Source organism: Hoplias malabaricus, chromosome 7, assembly GCF_029633855.1.
Source record: "Hoplias malabaricus isolate fHopMal1 chromosome 7, fHopMal1.hap1, whole genome shotgun sequence".
Lineage (NCBI taxonomy): Eukaryota > Metazoa > Chordata > Actinopteri > Characiformes > Erythrinidae > Hoplias > Hoplias malabaricus.
In genome coordinates, this window is record NC_089806.1 from 11,428,036 (window position 1) to 11,452,672 (window position 24,637).

Here is a 24,637-nt window from a genome sequence, read left to right on the forward strand (position 1 = left end):
TGCCACGTTTTTAGCTCAGTTTTCGGTGGTGAGGTTAAAAGTGATATAGCACCTTAAAAACAATGCCTCTCTTTGTTCTCATATCGTTTATTTGCATAGATTGCGTAATATGGAGCCTGTAGCATATTTTACTTCCTGACATGAGGTCATTTTACCACCTGTATTTCTTCAAGTTGTTCTGAGTGTGTTATATCTCATTCTCTGCATATTTTTAGTTTAGGGCCCTTCACTAGTGGTGTGAACTAAGTCAGGATCTTTGATTCCAAGTAGAGGGCTCTCTTCACAATGCTTCCTCTTTGGCTTTTGTTGAAACATGGGAAACTTATTTTAAGGACCGTGTCACACCCTCTGTTATCATCCAGTGCTATCCCAATTTGTGTAACGCTTTTTTCAGCTGTTTCTTAAAGTTGCTTGTATGTTTTCTCTGGAAAGAGTTCTCTAATGCACTAGTATGAAGGTACTAATATTCTGGCCTGATTTAAATTAAAACGTCATCTATCCAAAGGCTCATAAATCCAGTTTTCACTCCTTTGCTTCATGGATATTGAGTATGAGGATTGGGTTTAAATGTAACTGAAGACACGTTGAGTAAAACTGAACCATCACCTGATGCGAAATTGTTTATTCACATCTTACACTGGTGCTACAGAAGTGACAGAGTTTAGACTAAAAAAAAAAAAACATTTTCTCAAGATATAATAAAAGGGTGAGGGAGGGGGAAAAAAGGTAAAAAAATGCAAATGCTAAAAGAAGGCATTCAGATAATGTCACTGCTATGAAGCCTCTTCAAGTCACCATTTAAATGTAGAGAATAGATAACCCTCAGATAAGGATGATAACAAACTAAATAGCTGGCTATCCATTTCTTCAAAATGAAGTTTAAAAATCAAAACTTTTCTCAATGCTTCTCTCTGCCCTTGTGGATTTAATGAAATAAAACTATATTGTTACCATAACTTAAGTTATTTTTGAATGCATATTACAAAGTAATGTGCAAACATATTTAAAAATAGGTGCCGGTTTTGGTTGAACTGTGTGTCACTTTTCCGTTACTTCCTGTCCTGTACAAATTGGTGTGAAGATGATTCAAGGAAATGCCAATGACAAGCATCTTTTGAAATTAACCAGTAAATCACAGAGTAACTTGAGACATAAGGTGTCTACATATGGGCTGATTTGCATACTACCGACCATATAGTGATCAGGTTTGTTAATCAGTTAACAATCCAGATACTATTTACATGAATCACAGTTTCTCTGTTTCCTCATTCAACCCGCAGCTGAAGATGCCTTCCTGTCCGCCATTATTAACTACACAAACAGCTCCACTGTGCACTTCAAGCTGTCCCCCACCTATGTGCTGTATATGACCTGCCGCTACGTCATGTCCAGCCACTACCGGCCAGACATCAGTCCGTCAGAGCGGACGCACAAAGTCATTGCCATCGTCAACAAGATGGTGAGCATGATGGAAGCAGTGATTCAGGTGAGTGTCCGTCATTTTCACAATTCACTTTTTTCCTTCCCTTGTAAATTATTTTAGTGCAGGAATGTGTCCACAATCAGTAAAAGTTCCATTTCTTATTTCCATTTTAAAAACAGCTGTAAAAGCTCACCACATTATGGGAATTAGGGTGAATTTATAAGGCTATATTAAAGAGATTTGCCAGAGGTTCTTTTGGCAAACTGTCCTCCCGATATACTCTCTACCACCACCTCTATCTTTAATATAGAGGCTAGCTCTTTTTACTGCTATTAAGTGTTTAAGCTAGTTTCAGCTCTAACATGCCTTATCCAGCAAAAGAAGCTGTTCATATGTCTGTGAATATCAGAGGCATGTGCTGTTGATTATAGCAGTGTTAGATCAAAATAAGTTGCTTTCCCATTGTTGCAGCTGCTCTGTAGGTGTAGTGCAGAGGTGTCCAGTCTTGTCCATGAAGAGTCGGTGTAGCTGCAAGCTTTTTTTTTTTATTGTTCAGCCAAGCAGTAGCACACCTTAATTGACCAAAACATTTACACCGACTAATGTCTTATTTCATAGTTACGGTTGGACAAGCTTAACAGAGGCTCAGCATAATGAAAAACAGCAGCACTGATTTGTCACAACTAAGTCAATGTAGGAATATTTTTTGAGCCTGAGACCACCGAGTATTCTCTGATAATAATGATTGATAACGGCCAGGAAATTAATAAGAAGAAAGCAATGAGGTTTTCTGTTATCAGCGTTATGGAGCTACTTAGGAAAAAACACCACCATAAACATTAATAAAGTGCTTAATTATAGTTTAGTGTTATTTTTTATTTATTTATTTTTTTGTGTGTGTTAATCTTGTCAAAGTGGAAAACACTTTGCCGCTGTGGCAATATCCATGCCACCCCAGGAAGGAGGATGCTGAAGGGGTTTGGCTCTCAGCCTGTTTATTTACACACAGAAATATAATTGAAACTGAGAATGGAAAGCCTTTCATCTAACCAATAAACAAAAAAAAAATAACAGTCCACCCAAGTCTCTCTTGGTCTCTTTCTTCCTCTTCTAATCTGTCTCCAACCTTTTATACCGGTCCGGACGTCACTGCCCAGGGTTTTCAAAAAGAAACATCCTATTACGCTGTCAGGTAATAGGAGCCGAACCAAGTGAAGAGAGTCATGTGGCACACGGCCCCACCTCAGCCCATACAACCCGAGGCTTGGCACCGAGCCCCACCCCAGGGTTGAAGTGCCAGCCACCTCCATAGCTCGCCTGCATGGTCAGGGGTCATAGGTTATGGTGTGGCTTGCCTCCACACGTGCCACAGCCCTCTTTTTCAGTCTGCCTGGTTTGGTTTACTGGGCAGTATTTTAAACAGATAACATTATGAGTGGGATTTTCCTGTAAAGCATGTCCAACCTTGTAACAGTAGTAATGAAAAACACATTTGTTGGTGGAACATAAATAGATTTATTGGTTTGAAAAGGAAGGAACCAACTGATGAAACACAACCAGGGTTGTGGAGTCGGTGTTCTGCTTGATCTGTCTATAAGCTTAAAGCCACCTCTTGTTCTGATTAAGACATGACAACTCTCGAGTGCATTTTTGGCTTGGCCTAGCATTAGATCTCAAATCATTGCCTCTGCTTTTGTGATAGTGTAGGTCTCTCTTCTCTCTCGCTCTCTCTCTCTCTCTCTCTCTCTCTCTCTCTCTCTGGATGGGTGCGTATGTTTGTGTCTTCATTTTTGTCCGTGTGTTTCCCCAACCCTCTGTTTTATCTGATTTGTGCACTAAGTTAGCATTGAGGAGCCTGTGATCCTGTGCCAGAAGAATGAAACACATACACTGAGAGTTTATTTGCTTCACTGGTTTGGCTGGCGCACAGCTGCCGGTGCAGTGGGTGGGCCATCCAGCTGTGTGTGACGGTGAAAAGTGTAACTGACGAGCTACCATGAAGGATGAAACGCAAATCTAACAAATTTAACAAATCTCTCCTTTCCTTCCACCAGTGAATGGTGCCTCATTTTGACCTATGGGTTTTTTTTTAGCATGAGATTGACCTCTCTATCACACCCACTACACTTACACATATGGAGTTACTGCTAATAGCTTGTCATTGATCTGATCTGGCTCTGTACCAATGAATACACATACAGCAGGCACATACTTGTGGCATCAGTGAAGTTCTGTAGGCGCTTCACTCACTCTGTGTCTGTCTGGCCAAAATCTGGATTAAAGTCTTCAAATCCTTTTAAAAGTGGATTTTCCTGTCCTATGATTTTTTTTTTAGAAATCCAAATCTTAAGCCCCACATAGAAGCTTTAATCCATGGCCCAAAGCAGATGAAGTGTGGTCAGTGACTCTGCAGAGAGACAGCTGTAAATCTACAGTCTTTTCATTCATTGTAACCAGAGGTAGAGTGAACAGAATGATCCTCACACTGTGCTACAGTCTATACAGTGTGTGTATGTCTTAAATTCTGTAGATGGGCGTCTTGTGTAGGGGAATGCGTTCAGGTGTTGGCAGAATCTTTAAAATGTCTGTGATAGAACATGCGACTCCTAATTTCTGTCATTACCACTGTAAAGAAGTCTGCACTGTTTCTCATCAATACACTTTTTAAATTGTTTAAATTTATTCAGAATTTTTGAAATATCAAGGACCTTGCTGACTACTGGGCCACATTTAAACATAATAATAATAATAATAAAAAATGTATGTCTAGGGAGATGTTTAGCTGCATTTTTGTGTGTGACTGTGTGCATCTAGATGAGTAAAGTGCGTTCGTGTGTGTGTGTGTGTGTGTGTGTATTTACATGCTTGTGAAATCTCTGTCCATGCCATGGCTGTTGTTGACAGTCTCTCTCTCTGTCCTGTCGGATGTCTGTTCCCCCTCTTCCCACTCCTCCTATCTCTGCAGGAGATTGCTGAAGGTGACCAGGTAGGAGATTGTACTGCCAGGGAGAGTTCTCTCTTTCTCTTTCTCTCTCTCTCTTTCTTTCTCCCTCTCTCTCTGTCTCTATCCCTCTCCCTCCTAAGTCAGCTTGGCTCAGTCTTCCATGCCTTTTTTTCTTCCCCATAACAGAAACCAAACAACCCAACCAAACCCACCAAATAATCCCACTTCCAGCAGCTGGACTCTCTAAAAATGAAACATAACCCTCATTCAGCTCCAACCTGGACCATGTGATACTAAAAACTACAATTAAAGATCTCTGACTCTGGCAACATTTTTAATTCTGGCATCTCCATGTTACCTCTGCTTCCTGCACTTCAGTATGGATGAGAGACAACCCTGCGTTCTTTGGCTTATTGTTTCTTTGTCATTGTTTAATTTCTGTTTATTAATTTGTTTAATTGTTTTTGTCTGTGGTTAACGTCATTGTTCTTCTGGATGCGTCCTATGGCTGAAACCAAGGCTGGGTGGGAGGGGAACGGTCGTCGTCAATGGGGGGATAGACACGTGCGGTATACTCACGGCTCCGGCTCAGAAAGAGTGTGCGTCGGGGCCATGCGTATCCCTCTGTGAACTGGGGACATTTTTAAACTCCACAGCAACCAGACACTGCTTCAATTGTTGCTTTCAGCATCTATTTGTCCTGTTCTTAGTTTTTATATCTAGCTTGAAATGTTTGAGTATATTTGTCCATAATTGATCTAAACCTGCAGTTCTTTATTCATGACCGATGGAGCACAGTAGACGTTGATGACCATTGCTACCGTAAAATAATGCTTATACCAAAAACACATTTCCCAAAATGTAGCTAAGGCATGGTTAGTGTGATACATTTATTGCTTAACCTTGGGACTACCCTTGGGACACTGGGACTACCAGCTTAATTTTGCTTACAAGTAAGGGAAGCTTAGCCTTATGCATAACTTTTGTCAAACATTCTCTTATTGTTAATATTATTATTATTATTATTCATTCATTCATTACCTGTAAGCGCTTATCCAATTCAGGGTCGCAGTGGGTCCAGAGCCTACCTGGAATCATTGGGCGCAAGGCGGGAATACACCCTGGAGGGGGCGCCAGTCCTTCACAGGGCAACACAGAGACACACACACACTCACACCTACGGACACTTTTTTGAGGCGCCAACTGTGGGAGGAAACCCAAGGGGACACAGGGTGAACACACCAACTCCTCACAGACAGTCACCCGGAGCAGGAATCGAAGCCACAACTTCCAGGTCCCTGGAGCTGTGTGACTGCGACACTACCTGCTGCACCACTGTGCCGCCCAATATTATTATTTATAATTAAATATTTCATTAGGCCACATTACATTTCTGTTCATTTCATTTTGAGTCTGGACCCAACCCAAGCACATTTCTGCTCAATAAACATTACGTTTGAATATTAAGGAGTTAATAAACTGCATTGAACTGGCCCATCATTTCTCACACTGCTGAGTAAAGCACCACAGGATAGCTTCGGTTTAATTAATTGTGACAAGTGTATCTCTCACTACACCATGGACAAAAATAAAAGCCTTTTAGATTTAACAGATTTATTGAAGTAATTTCCCCTGATGTAAACCTGGTGGCAGCAAGTTTACACCACTTACACTTTACAGGCTCAGAACACAAAATAAATGAGTGACATTTGGATGCCCAACATGTGTTAGCTTAATGCATTTGGGGAATTGTGTAAATTACGTCACAATGAGATGACTGTGTTTATGTCTGTGAGAATGTGTCTTTTACCAGGCTGTGCTTCTTCCGTCCAGTTAGAGAGCAGCAAGCTCCCGAGTGTCTGGTTGTGGAGGGAGTAGGGGTGGGATGTACAGGGGCACGAGTCTATCCTGGGACTGCTGCTGCTGCTTCTTTGTGGCTGTGAGAAACCCCTCTCCTCATTCCCATTCTCTTCAGCCTCCTCTAACTCTGCGCTCTCTCACAGAAGCAGAAGAACATTGCCGGGGCTCTGGCCTTCTGGATGGCTAACGCCTCAGAACTGCTCAACTTCATCAAACAGGACAAAGACCTGAGTCGTATCACGTTGGATGCACAAGATGTCCTTGCACACCTTGTCCAGATGGCCTTCAAGTAAGAACTGTGTCATGAAGCAGACATTTCATATGTATATCTGCCCACATTATAGATAATTATTGGTGATAAGATGAGGTTCAAACCTTAATTCTGCTTGGGCACTATTTGGCAGGTCAATGAAACTTTTTTTTTTTTGGTAAGCTAATGTTTATTCCAATTTTGATGCTTTAGCTGTTTAGCTTTCCTTTTAACTTAATAGTTGTTTGGGGACAGAAGTTACCAGTAGATTTACAGATTATTAAAATGTTTTTAGTATTTTATATAGTGTCTCAAGTTACTTGGGATTGAGATTCCTCAGATTCCTCGTCATTCTTTCATTCTCCTTTAGCTTAAGTGAGTGGGAAAGAAAGGTAAATTAGATAACACAGACCATGTGAGTGTTCTGACAGTGCTGACGGATGTTGGATGATTAGAAGATGATTTGTTAATTTGCAGAATGAAAATTGAGCTCAGTTTGCCTGCCTCTGCATGAACAAGAAAAGACACTAGTACAGAACACAGCCCAGGCAGTCTCAGTTTTACTCCTTTAATGCTTTATGGCATTCACATGTACCAGCCCTTTCCCAAATGTCCCACAATATGACATCATGAGTGTAAGAGTCATTTAAGAAACGTTGCATAACATAATTGCTTTGTTTGTATTCTTTATGGTCATACAACACTGCGGTTAAACTTCCTCTGCCCTTCACCAGTGTATTTGTGTGAGGAATTTTTTAGGCCAGGCTTATATTGGCTGAGCCTTAGGCTGAGGAGTGCCTGTTTGCTGGCTTTAATACTCTGAAGGCCAGTTATTTTAGTGGACCATAGCACTAAATTATTGTTGGTATCTGTTTTGTTTATCTTCTTGGCTCTGTCTGTTTGGTTCTCAGTGTCTGATCTTTACACACTTTTGCTTTCTTTCAGGTACTTGGTGCACTGTTTGCAATCAGATCTAAATAACTATATGCCTGCGTTCCTTGATGACCCTGAGGAACAGAATCCACAGAGGCCTAAGATTGGTGAGCAGGGACGTTATGTTATAACCTTGTAGAAAATCTTACTTTCCACAGAGTAGAGCTATTTAAAACATTTAAAAAGAACATTTAGGTTGTTGTTGCTGCTGTGTTCAAAATTAACTTGCACGTTAAAACACTAGGGGCCCCCTTGTGGAAGTTCTGAGTCACAACAGCACTTAGCTTGGCAACGACCAGTTCTATACTTGTTCATTTAAAATGTGTTTAGTTATTTTGATATTTGGAGTCTTAAGTTGTATGTTTTCAGATCCAAATCTTATACCTTACTGTATTAAAAACACATTTTTTCACTTTCAGATCATGTCTTTTCATGTCACTGAGTCATTTAAATCAAATTGAGAATATAGTGTATAGAAATGTTTAATGTTAGCTCAAGGGCCCGTGATTGGGGCGCCATCCCCATCTTTTGTTTTTATGCTGTCAGTCATTACTCCATGTTCCCATCAGTCGATGCAACACTCCACTCCAGCATTTGCCTTAAGACTAAAACTGAAAATAAAAGGATCTGAGAATCTGGGAAAGAAATTCTAAAATAAATACATTATTTGAAACCCTAAAATATAAAATCTAAATCTGAAAGCAAAATCTGCGACTAAAAACAATATGAAATTTCAAAACATTTATAAAAGTGAAACATTCAAATGTTTTAATTAAAAAAAGAAATCCAGAATTTAATCTTAATTATATGTAAATTGAAAACTTAGTTTCAAATAATAGTTTTTCAGGGTTTTTTCCTCTTTATCAAATGCACAAAAATGTTTGTTCTGATTTGGCCCCATAAACAGAAAGTCGCTATTTAGCATGTATGTAAACATAATTAAAATAATTCAAATTTGCTACTAATTTCCAGTCACCGTTATCATGGCATGCTTGTGAAAAGCTATTCTTTTAACTGCACAAAATCTCAGCAAATAATATTATATGCAAACAATGTTATGTTTGTTCTCTTCCTTCAGAGGACGTGCTGCACACCTTGACTGGTGCCATGTCGTTGCTGCGACGTTGCCGTGTCAATGCTGCTCTCACCATCCAGCTCTTCTCTCAGCTATTTCACTTCATCAACATGTGGCTCTTCAACAAGCTGGTGACAGAGTCAGACTCAGGCCTTTGCTCACATTACTGGGGCGCCATCTTACGCCAGCAGCTCAGCCACATAGAAGCCTGGGCTGAGAAGCAAGGGCTTGAGCTGGCTGCAGACTGCCACCTTAGCCGCATAGTGCAGGTACACACCACGTTCAGCTATGTAATGCATGCGCTACTGAAGTCCTCTCCTTTTGGGTGTTTTTTTCCCATAGCCACTTTGTGTGAAGCTCTGTTCTGTCATCGATGTTGATCTGTTGTTCTTTACCTCAATTGTCTTTTAGGCAACAACTCTCCTTACCATGGACAAGTACTCCTTGCAAGATGTACAGAACATAAGCAACACATGCTTCAAGCTCAACTCCCTGCAGCTCAACGCCCTCTTGAGCAACTACCACTGTGCCCCAGACGAGCCCTACATTCCTCCTGTGAGCAATTCTCCACCTTCCTCTAATGAGACGGGGGGAAATACTGGTCATGAAAACTAGTTAGAATAAATAGGGTATTGAAGTAAGAACTGCAGATGAAATGAATTAGGAGAGTCATCTTCTATTTTTTCAGCTCTACAGATGATTCTTTAAAGGCCATAAGCAAATAGATTTTACAAACATCATGCATACCTCACATGCTTGCCTTAAATGTTGTCAACTCACTTATTTGCTTTCTGACACACTAATGTTGCCTTAAAAATCAGCAAGTAAATCACATACAAACATTAATCAGAAACCATTTGATGAAAAATTAATCAGTGTTTTTGTTTTTTATATTGGGACATGTAATTGGGAGTCTGTTGTGGTAGTGGATAATTGTCTGTATTGTGACTTCATTGTGGTTATCTGCAGGAACTGATTGACCACGTGGTGGCCGTTGCAGAGAACACAGCAGATGAACTGGCACGGAGCGATGGTCGAGAGGTTCAGCTGCAAGAGGACCCTGACCTACAGCTGCCTTTCCTGCTCCCAGAGGATGGCTACTCCTGTGACGTTGTCCGCAACATTCCCAATGGCTTCCAGGAGTTTCTGGAGCCGCTCTGTCAGAGAGGTAGAGTCTGAGTTGGATACACGATGTTTAAAAGTCCTGCTTCCAGCAGGTTCTCTCAGTATTTTGGTCAAAAACCTGTTGTGGTTGGTGCTTGTGAAGATGGCATCAGGTCGATCTTGTTTATTTAATGCTGATGTGTAGCCAGTGGAATGTGGTTCGTTAAGGTCTCACAGAAAGAACAGTTCTGTTTGCTCATTCTCTTATCTGTGTTTGTTTTTCACCCGAGAGAGACTGTAAGAGTTAGTGAGTGTGTGTGTGAGAGTATCTGTAAGTACGGGAGGGAGAGAGAGGAGGGTGTATGCCTTTGTATTTGAAGATGTGGACTTGTGCTAACCTGCTGGTTCTTGGTTTTCTCCAGGCTTTTGTCGCCTGACCCCTCACCCTCGTTCTCCTGGCACCTGGACTGTCTATTTTGAAGGAGCTGACTGTGACAGCCACTTCTCTTCAGGCAACTCAGAAATGGTAGGTCACATCAAGGTCAAGGATGGCACAAGAAGGAAATCTCAGCTAGATTGCAAGAGCTTACTTATATTTGATTACTTGATGCATGTTTTGTATTCTGATAAATGTCTGAGAACACTTGTCCTGTGAGCACACTGTACATCGCTCTAGGAACATGCTTTACTTATGTTCGTCATCATCATGTCATATCAACATTTATTTTTTTTTTTGTGTTTCTTTACAGCATTTGTAAAGATTAATTTGTGTACAAATAGATCAATCAACCTGACCGGTGTAAAATCACTAGTACAGTCTGCTTGCATTTTTCGGGACAGGTTTTGTTTTACAGCCGCACCAGGTTTCAGCCTGACTTACGGAATTGAAACCACAGACATATCAAAGCTTTGTCACTATTGCAGATTGATACAGGAAAATAGCTGAAGCTGGTGTTGGTGAAGACCTACCTCAGTGTTAGATTTCAGTCAACACCGGTTCCACCGCAGGGGCTAATTAGTGACCAAGAGCGCTTTGTGGACTGGCTGTAAATGATAGCCTTCACCTCACCCTAATCACACAAAGCCCCCAAATTGTACTGTTTTCCCTGTAATTGCCCTGTTTTTCCTGACTCGGTTTTCATGCGTCGTGCTCAAACGGCCCCAGACTGAGCCGGACCGGGAGCCAGCATTGAGCGTTGGGGCTCCATGCAGCCTTTGATTAATGCAGTCTGGCCTCATGCCAGAGACCCACCCCCGCACCTCCGGCTCTCCTCACTCATCTTCTCCATCAACTCAGCCTCAATTTGGCAGGACTCCCTCGCTCTCTGGCTTTATCAAAGGGTTGAAATAGTGCTGTACAAACTGCACAGGCTCCCCACTAACCAGAGGCTGTATGTGGCTTCCCCTGAAACCGCACACCCACCAAACAGTTCTGTAAAGTTGGGTTAACCTGAAGGGAAGTGGTTTAAAAATAAACTGAGCAGTTCAAACCTATCAAAGCCACCACTCTGGGTTGATAATGTTACAAACTATGAATAGGTTGTTTTGCATGTAATTCTTCTTTCCCACCGAGGAGCATCACCCTGCCAGAGCCACCAGTTTGCCCTGAAACACGAACAGTGCCTACCAAATTAAAGGACTGTTTTGTATGTTCTATTTAATCCTCACAACTGAGAATCTCGAACATTGGTGGAGCCAACCTTCTGGCCTTCCTTCTCCCTGAGGCATCAGTGTGACTGGCCTAAATGTTTCAGGAGGGATTGTCTTCTTTATGCTCCTCCTCTGCTATTTACCTAAGTATGTGGCCAGGCTGCATAGCTGAATAGGGCACTATGCTGAACGCTGAGCTGAGTATGTCAGTGATAAACGCAGCAGTCCAGTGTAGGAACTGATATCTGCTCTATTATAGTGATTTCCAAACCTGATCTTAGACTTCACCTCATCCAACTAATCAGGATTTGTTGAGGAGAGAAAGCACTGCAATCTCCAGGAGCAGTGTTGAGAAAGCACATCACCAGTGCAGTGGAACTGTGGGAAGGAGTGGCTGTAGCCCATTGCCTCTCTGTGGGAAGCTGGCCTCTCTCTCTCTCATGCTCTCTCTCTCTCACTCTCCCAGGCCTTCCCAGGCTGTGTGGAAGGGAGCCTGTGGAGGCCTCAGCGTGCTCTCTGGAGCCGGCACATGTGGCTTTCATTCTTGACTTGTCTCCAGCACCCACTGTTTCTCCCTGCGGTCGGCCTCGCTCTGAGAAGCAGCAAAAACCTCCGCTCTACGTCTTCCCCCTTCTCTCTCCTCCACTTAGGCAGTCTGCTGCAGGGACACACACCATACACAGCTCAGAGACTAGCTCTAGAACAGGAACACACTCGCACTCTGATCCTGTCCCGGTTTCTTTTTTTTTTTTTTTTTTTCCTCCCCTTTCTCCCACCTGCTTCTTCACTCGCCTGTTTTTCTCTCCGTAGCCAATGAGGAAGGAACCAGAAGTTGTCACTGTGACATTGAAGAAGCACAATGGCATGGGCCTCAGCATCGTGGCAGCCAAGGTAAGAGCTTCTCCTTATTTAGAAGTGTACAGATTGTGTGCAGAATAGGCATGCTCCTTGTTGGAATTCCAGAGATGATTTCACAGAAGAAAACACATGGCATAAACACTGCTTTGGTGGTCAGTCTGGTACGAGTAAAGAGCATTCTTAAAATCAGACTGTTCAGTAGAAGTCTGCCAAGAGTTTTTTCCTCATCCTTGTTTTCTACAGATTCATTATTTTTAAAAGTACGATGCAGTGTTGTAGAAGCACCTGTGTGGAGTGATATGCTATAGGTGTGGCATTTAACACTTTGATCAGTTCTTGTTAGGGCAGGCATGTAATGTTTTCCTCCTTTTGTCCACAAGCTAACATCTTCCAGACACAGTATGTGTAAAGCAGGAAAAACTTTGTTTATATTTGTCACTGGCACCTCTGTCTGGACAGCAAACATTCAAATTGGAATCCAAAACCAAGCCATAAACAAATCACCCTTCACCCGTGGTTTCCTTGTTGTTGGGTGTGTGTTGTGGGAGTGGCAACTCTGTTAAGAAATTCAATATGTAAAGCACAGTTGTTGTTTTTAATGTCATGAGGAAACCTATTACATTTCTCTGTATTTGAAATTTTGTTCATATATTAATAATGAATTAAAGTGCTTTAATACATTGAGAACAGCTCTGTTCTTGAAAATGTCAAGGCTGTTTACAGTGGAGTTGATGAGAGCCAGATATTTAGTCCATTAAACTATTAACAAAGACCTCTACGTTATTATACAGAGAGGTTTTGGACATCGCTTTGGTTTTGGACAAGGTTTTGAAGTGAAATTAAGTTTTAAATACATTGATATTGTAGAGGAAAAGGCAGAGCATTGGCAAAACAATGCCCAAAGTGTGTTTCGGTTTCTTTGCAGATGTCAGAACTACACATAAAAACTCATGTAACATATGAGTGGTCATATTACATAATAAATAAGAATGGTCAGATTTTGGGGCTAGACTACAGCTTTTACTTTGCTGGATTGTTTACATTAGTTATTTCTCACATATTGCCGTTGTTTGTAGCTGGCTGTGCTGCACTGAAGCTTTTTGCTGTAAGGTTCAAGCTGTGAATAAGCAGGACCCCCTCTTCTGTCGTAGATGGGACAGTCTTACTGAAGGCTTCTGTTCATTCTCTAAAAACTCTCGATTTTCAGAAATGACTACCCCTTCCCCCTTGTTTTTATTACTTCTGTTCTTAAACAGTGTATATGTGTGCATGAGCAAAAAGGTAGCAGAGAGAGAGGGAGAGAGAGAGTGGGAGAGGAGTGGTGAAGGGAAGGCGGGGGAGGAAAGACGAAGGCTGCAAAGGCAGTTGGAGCGAGGGAGGGAGTGGAGGGGAGGATCCATAGAGGAGGAGAGTAGAGCAGTGATAGGTTTTTGCCCCGGTGTGTTGTGGCACACGCAGCTGGGAGAAGCTCGAAAAGTTCACTCAAACTGTGGCTGAACCACAAGGGCTTTCTCACGTTCCACAGCCGTTACACACCAGTCTGGATATGGCATTTCCTACAGTGGCTGCTGCTCTTTAGCAGATGCTACTCTAGCGTGTAGCATTACACCTTCCCCAGCTTTTGTTCAACTTAACCTGGGAAGTTATCTGCTGCATTTGGACCAGACTGTCCAGCACCTGGGTCCTTCAACATCTTCAGTTTTTCCAGGAAAGCAGCACCATGTGGTTCTCTGTGGTCGGGAGGAAAGACCAGTCGGTGGGTTGGCGCGTAGGTGTGCGTGTGTGTTTTGAGGATGAATGTATAAGGAAACTCTGGCAGATGTTTGGGTGCGGGTGAACTAAAGGGGGAAGTGGAAGCCCAGACGCCTATTCATTTCATGTGTCTGGCATGAGTTTACTTGACAATTAGAATGGTTGGCTACCCTTCCTCTCCAGGTGGTTGGTGCATTATGGATCAGAGTTTCATAAAGCTATGCTTTATGACATTGAGAGAAGGGTTTTTTTGTTTTGTTTTGTTACAATATTTGTATTTGTTATCTCATTGTCAGGGACGCAGGATTAATGATTAAATTTCTGTGTTTCATGGCACTGTGCATGCATGTGTTTTCCACCTTGAGTGCTGTCATTACCACAGTACAATAATCTGCATTTTTCTTTAGGGATGGTTTGTAACTGGATAAACTTTTAAAACTGTAAAGGGAACCTTTCTGGAGTGGTACCACAGAGAAGCACTTTTTGACTTTTTGTTCCCTGTACACAATTTCACTGAAATGTTCTATTGGAACCACACAAATGAAAGGTTCTGTAGGGAAACAGAAGTTACACAACTCCAGAAATGCTTTGGACAGATATAACTTGTTGTATTTAAAATTAATTAAAACTAAATACATTAATAATATTATTATTATTTAAGGAAATATTTCTGAAGAGATTATAGAAATACATAATACACAATACTTTAAAATGAAGCTGCTTTTGAGCTGGAAAAACTGCAGGTGTTTGTGTTTGTTCTTCCCTGTGATAAGAAAACTTGGAAAATATTGTGGGTCTAAAAGGATGTGGATGGAGCTATTACTGATGAAAGAAAATAGACAAAAAAATAATGCAATTGCTTGTATTCACAGGACAGTCAATAAAGTGATTGGTTTAGATATGTGATTATTTTATATATAATTTATATTAATAAGGACAACCCAATGGCGTGAGGCTCCCTGTGTTGGGCAGCAGATGTGTGTGCATGTGCTAGAGTGAGATAACAGCTCCAGCGGGACTGTTTGAACAGGCACAAAAGCCGAGGGAAATCCTGAGACCTCACACTCCTCTCTGAAGCCTTCAAGTGTGTGTGGTCCATTCCACATTTCATCCGCCGTGCCAGAACTTCTGCTTGGAGTATATATATATATTCGTTCATTATCTGTAACCGCTTATCCAGTTCAGGGTCGCAGTGCGTCCAGAGCCTAAATGTGTGTATGTGCGTTCCTCCTTGATGTACGTTATCACTTTATCCATCCAGTTACCTCTCCCAGGTCAGTGCAAGTTTTGGTTTTGCTTGTTTGTTTGTCCAGTGTGGAGCACAATAGTGCAGTGACTTCCCTCTCTGTAGGCTTCTTGATCTCCTGTGCTCTCATGTTTACTGGACTAACAATGGAAGGATATGGCTTCATTGCCAATGCGTGGACTTCCTGAGCAATGTGAGAAGCAGGAGAGACTGGACAAGGGCCTGAAGTGGCTGTATTGTGTGTCCTCATTTTATGGATCTGTTAACAGCAGAAGCAGTACTGAATTGTGATTGCTTGGTGTATGTAGATTCATGATGATGCACCAAAAGGGAATATTGTTTTAGTTTCACGTTTCCAGAAAACCATGCCAAATAGAAATCTGGGATTTGTTTAACATTGACCATCTTTGGTTAAAGCAGCAGTTTAGTGAAAAATCTAATATATATCAATTAATATAGTGTAATGTGGAAGAATTGGTGGTGTTTGGAGAAATAAAAAAAAAAAAACTGTGATTACATAATTCCACATTGAAACTGTTTTTTATTAAGGATCTACGGACTTCACACTTGTGTCTCTGTATTTTGATTTGAATGCTGAACCCTTTTTTTGTTCCTTTTTTGTACTTTATGCTTTTGGCTGAAGATGGAGTCTTTTGACAGCTGTGAGTGCAACACCTCAGAAGAGCCAGTTCACTTTAGTCCAAATGCAAAATTAGGCCTGACAGCCCTTTCAGTTGTTCAAACGGAATAGTTTCAAACTGTCAGCCTGCATTCTTCACAGCGGTCACATGTCTGACATTGTGTTTGTTCCATATTTGTCCCTGCTTGCCAAAAAATGGCTGCAGGGAATTGTAATAAGAGTTGTAGTGCATGACCAAGTTAAAAGTTGCACCGTATTGAAATTACATAGCCCTTTGCTTTGGTAGTGCGTTTTGTACTGCCTCAAACCACATCATGGTTTTAAATGATACTGGTAGCACAGTATGACATACCTTTGGGTCTGAACAAGAACTTCATTTAGTGATGGGCGGTATCCACATTTTACATCCCGACATACGATCTCAAAATGTTATCGCGGTACACGGTTTTACTTTGGGGAGGCTGTGGCCGTATCAGCGATGTACTGTCGATCTGCACTTAGCCTATATTTATGAGCATATAGTCAAGTGAAGTGCTTTCTGAATGTAAATGCTGTGCAGTTTAGCTCAGCAGTGCCCGAGAGCGCACGCCAACACACAACCTGCTTTCAGACTGCCACATCTCCAGTCAGTGTGGCCCCACAGCGCCCCCTCCCTGTTGCTCACTTAAATGCACAAAAATGTTCGGCCATAATCTTAGACACAGAATAGAAATTTGACACCGCACACACGTCATGAATAACGCCCTCATTTTAAGATACTGTCCACATTTATACATACTGCGGTATACGTTATTATCATTTTACCGCCCACCCCTAGGCTTTATCTGTCATTCAGTTTCCAGTAACCCAATCAAGTAAGTGTTGTCTTCACATGGTGAAAGGATGCATCCCACCCCCACCTCACTTCTTTATGCAAAGTGGATTATCTCCTCAGAAACATTTTGTAAAATTAGGATTATGAATGGCAACTAAATAAATTAGGTGTTGTTTTTTAAGAGACGTACATGTCTTATTGTGGCACGAGAATGCCTCACATCTAAAAAGCAAAAGAATGAAGCATCTACTCTTGTAAGACATTTTGAAAGAGAGCTAAGTATGAGCCTTTTCTACTGTTCTGTAGTTGGAGTCATTATTCTCACTGACTTAGTTTAACAGAAAGTCATATTCTCAGCTGTCCCCACCCCGCAGTCAGTGGAGTATGAAGTGGAGCAGACAGTGCTTGGTCTCTGTTAACCCAAGCCAGAAGCCCACAGCCTTTAGGTCATTAAAGCCTCTTAGACGTGATGAATACCCCTGGCTGCAAGCAGCTCATTACTGAAAGCCTCTTGTTCTGCCGATGACATTTTGCACCCGGCTTCAGTGGGACAATTGAACAACCCCAGTGGTCTGTCTGTCCTCACTTCATGATCTCGCTTGAGCTGAAACACTCCTTCAGCAGATACTGAAGGCTGCCATTAGACTTACTGGCACCCTGTCAGAGAACTATATCAAAGAACATTCTTCTTTTGGCCACGTGACCTGTATTTCAGTGAAGCTTATCTGGCTATTGGCTGGAGGAATCTGTTTAGAGGATGGTACTGGCATTGCCAATTATATGACAATATAATGCGTGTCACTATGCGACTTTATTACAATGCATCATGACAATGCAGTTAAAGCTCACCTCTCTACTGGGCTCACTTCAACAATGTAGCAAAAAGTTGGGCTTAGGAACTATAGAGGCCTCTGGAGACTGTTCAAATTTCCTACAGCCTAAAGGCAAGTTAGGTATAAGAAGGGGTTTCGTTACTAAGTTTGTTATTGAGTATTGATTAAACTGTTTAATTGTATAAAAAAAATCTAAATGTGTATAAGACAGTATGTAATCATATTCACGCCTTTGAAATTGACAGCCTTCCATTTTGGCAAAGAGTACACGTAATGTCCTCAACAATTCTTCCTAAACACCGTGTTGTGAATTAGCACTGAACATTGAATACAAATTCTGACTTTCAGGACAGTTTTGTGAAGACAGAACATATCTGATTACATTTACACGAGAAAGCTGTTATTAAACTAGTGGGAATACCAGTGTGCTTTCAGAACTGGGCTTGAACCCCACTCAAATGTGTAAAATAGCAGCTGTGATAATATCAGCGAAAATACCCACAAATATTTCAGAAATTACATCTATGTTTATTCCTGTTTTTATGTGTGAGATGTGCAGGAAATCATGGTCAGTGTCGCAACCAACTTAAATCACCATAAGAACCTTGTTTTTGTTGAGGTTTTATAAGACACAATTATAGAAAAACATACATATGTATTTATTAATTAAGTAAAATACCCATATGTACATTCCAATGTCTGAGTGCAGAATATAGAGTAGTACCTCAGTCATTCCTTAAATAACATTCGCTATGTCTGTATTTATTGATTTTGTCGGCCTGTATAGGCAAGCATGCATACGTTTACTCATTCTTTAGGCCTGAGTTACTGTTTTCTAACAGCTTTTCATTGGTGTTTTATTTTGCACAATAGTGAATGGTCCCTTTTCTAATTTAAAACATTTTAGATAGATTTCTGGTTACGCAGCATTCAGTGTCATTTTAATCTTATATAATTTCTTCTCTTAGCATCATTGCAATATCCAACCACTATAGAGACATTTTCTGTCCATGATGTGCATCCCCAGTGACAATATAATTGATCATCTTCACTTTGTAACAAGGAATTATGATGATTTACTCTTGCCCAGCTGTAGTATAGACACAGCTCTATTCAGTGAGCACTCACCGGGGGCCTTGTGCAAACTGCTTGGCTTCCCCGGGCTGTTAACAAATTGCAGACGTAGTCAGTTTAACCATCTCTGCTGAACAATATAGGTCCCTACAGAGCGTGCAGTTAATTCACCATTCTCCACACCACTATAAATCCCTAACAGGAAGTCAGAGGTATGGGTTACGAGGGGCTGTGTTTGTGTGTCTTAAGGCAGAGAGAGAACAGAGCTTCGGCGTGGATGAAGCTGTGGAATGGAGCAGGAGCCAGAGTCGTCAGTGTCCAGTTCCAGCTTCCTCTGTTTGCAGAGGCAGGTTGCAGAGCTCTTCCGCAGACAGGAAGTGTCAGGGTGGGGTCTGTGTGGCTCTGGGTTCTGTTTGGTAGCTGGATGGATTGTTTAGACTGGGTAGTTTGCAGTGGGCGTTTGAAAGCCTAAGGTATTTTTTTCCAGGCGTCTTGTCTGGCTTGTGAGGTGATCTGGCTGCTTTAATGGCTGTGTCAGGTCGCAGCAGGTAGGTGTGATATGTGGTCTGGCCATGAGATGTTTGTGTTGCTGGTGACTAATGAGCAGACAACTCGCTGAGCCCTGTGGATGTGTCCGGCTCCAGTAGCTGAGAACTGGACTCAACCATATGGTTTTGTAGCCAGTCTTTAATTAAAACACAGACTCCGGATCCTGCTGGCTCTGGCTCTTGCTGGGATCTGTATCTCAAATACAACACACTCTGACTAAGGTGGATCTAGTATCTTACAAAAAAAAAAGTGTTTGTACTCTTTTAACATTCTGTCTGACACTCGCCTTACACTCCTTTAAAAAAAAAAAAAAAAAGGCTGAAGCACTTCTCTTGTTAACAAGCACCTGACTTTTATTAACAAATTTAACAGTCCTCCCTCCTGTTTTGTTGGCCGTGTAAGAGGCTGAGGTTTTGCTGTGTTCCTCAGTGGAGATGTGGGGGGATGGCCTGGAGGAGACACAGCAGCAAGGTGCATTCTGGGTCATTGAGTCCCATGTGCCAAAGTGCCTGGAGCTGAGAGATACTTTGGTTCTCATGCTTTGTGTTTTCCCTTGCATGTGATTAAGAAATACATTCTTGTTTTGTGCCTGCGAGTGTGAGACTCTCCCAGCTGGAGCGCAGGTGTCAATCCGCCAGGAATAGCTTGATGGAAAATAGAAATGTGTATTTTCCCTCTTACACAGTTGTTGTCCATCAGCTATAGTATGCTTGATGTCTGAAATTTCATTTTATAGATTTGGTTCAAGCTTGGAGGATATTGTAAGTACGTGACTATTACATTACTGTCCAATGCTCACAAAATTGAATGCAGTCTTTGTTCAGTTAGGAGGACCTTATGAAGATCAGACAGAATTGGTTTTATTTTGGTCTGTCTTGGGAATGAAATTTGGCACATCTCTGCAAAGGATTCACACTCAGTCGTCATCATTTAATACATGTTTAATATATTTCTACAATTTACAAACAAAGCACACACTTTCACCATTTTTGCTCATTTCAAAAAACAATAGAAACAATTATTTTGAACACTACTGCAGTGTCAGTGGCCTGCGGTATTTTCTGTTTCTTTTGAACTAAAGCTCAGATTTCTGCCTGTTGTTTTGCCTGTGGGTTTCAGTGTGTTTGCTGTAACAGTATTCAGGGGATTTTCTGACTGTTTCAGCTATATGCTGTTACCTTTGTTAGTGTCACTGTATCTGGGCTTCTCACTGGGTCTTGGTTGTCTTTTTGGGACTTCAAATATGCCTCCTTCTGAGGCGGGGCCAGTGCTGATAATGGGATTATATAAACGATAAAGAACCACTGATTCAGGTATGTTCTGCCGTTGAGCCACAGCTTGATTTCCTATCCAGTCAGAGTACACTATATCGGTAAGTTGTTACTTTACTTACTTTCGTCGCATGTGCTGCTTCCTTTCTGTGTTTTTTTTTATAACAAAATTGCAAAGGAACTTATTCTTTTAAAAACAGGATTGTAAACCAGTCACTGGCAGCATGTGGGCCCTGTAACATTTCCACTGATAGTTCTTGGAGAGAGAAATAGTTACATGCATGCAGGGATTAAAGTTATGGTGGTCAGTTCTAATTTATCTGTGTAGCTATTTCGTTCTTGATGCAATTCTGGACCAGTGTGGTGCCCTAAAAACCTTTAGGCTGTTAAATATTTTGCAGTTAACTTCCCGTTGCCTCGTTTGTACAGATGCCCAGCCATGGAGCCACAATTGGCATCTCGTTTCTTTGTGTGAGTGCGTTTGTGGTGTGTGTTCCCAGCTTGAACGTCAGTCCGCCACAGCATATTCATACATAACTTTTCATATTTGTGGTTAGGTTATGCATGTTTAGACCTGTGGTATGTGTTTGGTGTCCGTAAGAAGTCTGTGTGAAGTTAAATATTTTGTGGTGGAGAGTGTATATTCCAGTAATAGCGAGTGCTGTGTGTGGGCACTTATGTATGCTTTATTGCTGAGGCACACTGCGTGTTTCCCAGACATATTCTCTTTCTCACAGTGTGCTGTTCCTGGCAACAGTACTTTTTATTCTACCGTCTTAATTCGCTCACAAATTACACTTATGACCACTAGTTGCAGCCATGGACAAGGACAGTTAGCAGTCCTTCCTCAGCCACGTGTGCTGTTTCTAGCAGCACCAGTAGTGATGCATTAGTGTGTGTCATATCCAATATCCATTTTCTTTGTGTCTATTATTGTTTTTCCAAAATCAGCTTGAATTCGTTTTATACCGAAAGTTGGTTTCTGCATAATTGATACAAAGTCCAACATTTTAACGGTATAGACCAGCAAACATCAAACATCACTTTGAAATCCAAGCTCTTTGATTCCAATAAGATTCTGATCATTGGAGATTTGTAGTAAACAACGGTTTCCCACGAAACTACTCAGATTCAAGACACCAAACCTCCAGGCAGCCACTTGTAGACAAACCAGTCAGACTAAACTCTGTTTCATAAGAGTTTTTGGAACATCTCCAGATTAAAATTCTGTTCTAAATAAATGTGTTTATGTGTGAGAAAGAAGCTCAGTGTACATAGCCACCTTTACTGGTTTACAGCAGCCACTGCTCTTTTTCAAGGCCATGTGGGTAGATCTTTGATGCTCAGTGCAAAACAGGCTTCATCAAAAGCCTTTACAGGTGTTGAGGATTTAGGGGATATTACAGAATAACTTCTCTGCTTTTGATGGAAGAATTATGGGGTGAGGTTAGAGGTGAGGCATAAGATAAAAAAAATTATAATAATATTAAAATTATTAAAACAAAAATCCTCTGAATTCCAGTATCATTATTTAATGTTGATGTAAATTAAATACAAAGGTATGTGGTTATTCATTACTTTAATCATTTGACAGTCCAAAATCATGCATTTTTCCTATGTGCCGTTTTAATTTTACATTAAACACTAGGTGTTTGATCCTGTTTACAATTTCATACACAAAACTCAAGAGTTTTTTTTTTCTAACACACCTATTTAACTCTCTACATAGCCACACTTTTCTCCAGAATGTTATTGTGCCTAAAAGCTACAAGTGGCAACCTAGTGTCCTGACACATGTGAGGCTGATAATTCACAGCAAGAAATAGAATCCAATAATGAATGCAAAAATACTGTAAAAACATAATTTGGCTTCAGCTGTTAATGATTGTTTTGTTGCCCAGGTCTGTAATGAAGGGTGAGTCTTTCACAGCATAATCACAGCCTGACTGTTATACCTTTTTTATATGGTGAAGGAACACAAGATTCCATTTAGAGACACATCAGCCGGTCGTTTTGCATGACAGGTAGATTACTCACTCAGGCTACTGCTCCTGTGGTACGGACTGTGGTGCTTTCCTCTAGCCATTCTCTGACCACAGACCTCTACCCATGCTTCCAGAAGAGCTAGTGAGGTCACTCTGTCTGTGGTGGAGTAATGAAGCATGTGGTGTGCAGCAGACTGGGTGGGAAGTGTGTGTGTGATATGTTGCTGCTGGGAACTGTAGTTCAAGCATGACCTAGAATGTGATGATCCTGAGACCTGCACATTCTCTCGCTCTTAAAGTTTTAATCGAATGAAATATGTTTCATCTCTTCACTGGGAATAAAAATGGCGTCTGGGCAAATAGTGAAACATTTCACACAGAGCTGTGCGAAGACTTCTATAGCTCTCTTGCAGCTGTTTGTTCAGGTGTGAACTGTTGAATGTCGTGGAGGTGGGAAGCTGACATTTATCGTTTGAAGCTGCTGTTAAGTTGTTCCACATTATGGATATTAGTGTATTGCGAGTACTGATCGTTAGACGAAAAAGTACATAATAAACAAGCTAAATTACATTTTACTTTGTAAGTATTATGAAAACAACAAGAAGGTCCGTTTAAACATTTACAGAAGTAGTCACAATTAGCACAGCTTTTAATTTTGTGGTGGGAAAAAGGCTTCGTTTTTATTTCTTCTGTTTAACACAGCAGTATAAAACACATTTTTGACGTTGTTTAATTGCTGAGGTTTCTGTTAAAATTGTATATTACATTATTCTCTTTGCCAGACAAGTATATTGAGCAAATAATATTTAATTTAATAGTGCTTTATGTGTAAAACAATAGTAAATCTTTAATTTCTAGTTATAAATTTGAGTTCATATCCCAGAGAAGATTTCACGTTCCTCTTTCTCTGGATTCTGGCCACGACAGCGTTTTGTGGAAAAACACATGCAACATAAAGAGTTAAACCATGTTCATAAAAAGTGGACCCCTCTAGAGCTCAGCTCTCTTGGACAAGATGTTACTGGCATTTGGACAGGACAAAGCTCAGAGCAGTGCATTTGATTTAGTAAGTCTTAGCGTGCCTTATGTCTCCTCTTTTGGGCATGTGTTGAGTGTTGGATGGCTCTGTCAGTTTTGCCGAACTGTGGCAGACTGTTTCTCACTGGGATAAAAATGCCCCCTGCAGGAAGTGTGCACAGCCCAGTACATGAAGCTTCTGAAAGAGCACTTTGTCGTGAACATGGAGACGAACATATGTGAGGACGGAAAGCCCCTTGTTTTATGAAGGGAGAACCTTTGTCGTGCTGGATTGTGGTGACGTCTGAATGAGTGACTGTTGTTGCAGGGGATAAGCCATGGCTGGTCAGTGATCCTTGAGCTGAGCTGCATATTGAATAGCTGTGCTTTTCATGGTGTAGATGCTTCAGTTGTGAGATGTTAAATTTAGCACAAACACTTGGATTCATCTGGTATCAGAGAATGAATGAATGAAGTAACTGATCTTATTTGTCATTCTTTACAAATGATTTCACCTCCAGACTCTGAATAATCCTCTTTACTGTAATTTTACAGTGGCCAGTTAATGCCTCTTACATTATAATTATATTTTTCTGCCCTCCGTACATGTAAAATGTTCTAAATCACATAAATTAGGTTTGAAAACCTGATGATGAGAGGGCCAGTATCAGTATTATGGCCTGTACTGTGCCTCTTTCAAACTTTTAATTACGCGATTATTATTTTTATTTATTGTATTGTTTTGAACACATTAAAAGTCCATATATTAAAACTATAAATTATAAATATTTTGGAACTTGTGATATGTGTTACTTTAACTAAATAAAACTTTAATTAATTGTTTTTTTCTGTGATTTTGACCATTGGAAAGTGAATATTGGATTATTATTTATGTTAGGGATTTTTTTAAATGCTTATATCTGTTTTGGTATCAGAAAAGAGATTCATCAGTGTTTGAATACATCTGTGTAAAAATCTTATATTGTCCTAATCGTAATCTGCTTTTTTCTCCCTGTTTCATTAGGGTGCTGGCCAGGAAAAACTTGGAATTTACATCAAGTCTGTAGTAAAGGGTGGAGCTGCAGACATGGTAAATATCATTTGGGCAAAGTATGCTTTTAGGACATGAATACAAGTCATGACCTCGTGCAGTGAGTCAGAGCTACTCTGAAACAGCGATGACTCAGTGATGAGATAATAAAGGGTTTATGTCATGTCAAAAATACAAAAATACAAGTTTGTCTGAGCTGATCTGTTTGTTTCTGTGTTCTCTTCAGGATGGACGTCTGGCAGCTGGGGACCAGTTACTCAGTGTGGACGGGAGAAGTCTGGTGGGACTTTCTCAAGAAAGGTAATTTA

General features: G+C 40.9%; 1 protein-coding gene across 15 annotated transcripts in view; it reads left to right on the top strand.

Moving 5' to 3' along the window:
• afdna (afadin, adherens junction formation factor a) overlaps window positions 1–24,637 on the top strand; it is a 101,567-nt gene that overhangs the window by 60,483 nt on the left and 16,447 nt on the right. For 9 of the 15 annotated variants that reach the window (XM_066676908.1, XM_066676915.1, XM_066676916.1 and 6 more), the window contains 11 exons: window positions 1,281–1,486; window positions 4,389–4,409; window positions 6,371–6,516; window positions 7,423–7,517; window positions 8,489–8,754; window positions 8,897–9,040; window positions 9,455–9,653; window positions 10,012–10,115; window positions 12,050–12,130; window positions 24,303–24,368; window positions 24,556–24,629. In XM_066676908.1, coding sequence (XP_066533005.1) covers window positions 1,281–1,486; window positions 4,389–4,409; window positions 6,371–6,516; window positions 7,423–7,517; window positions 8,489–8,754; window positions 8,897–9,040; window positions 9,455–9,653; window positions 10,012–10,115; window positions 12,050–12,130; window positions 24,303–24,368; window positions 24,556–24,629 — 1,402 coding nt within the window. The remainder of the gene's footprint in view (window positions 1–1,280; window positions 1,487–4,388; window positions 4,410–6,370; window positions 6,517–7,422; window positions 7,518–8,488; window positions 8,755–8,896; window positions 9,041–9,454; window positions 9,654–10,011; window positions 10,116–12,049; window positions 12,131–24,302; window positions 24,369–24,555; window positions 24,630–24,637) is intronic. The other 6 variants (XM_066676912.1, XM_066676923.1, XM_066676919.1 and 3 more) reach the window with 3 other exon arrangements.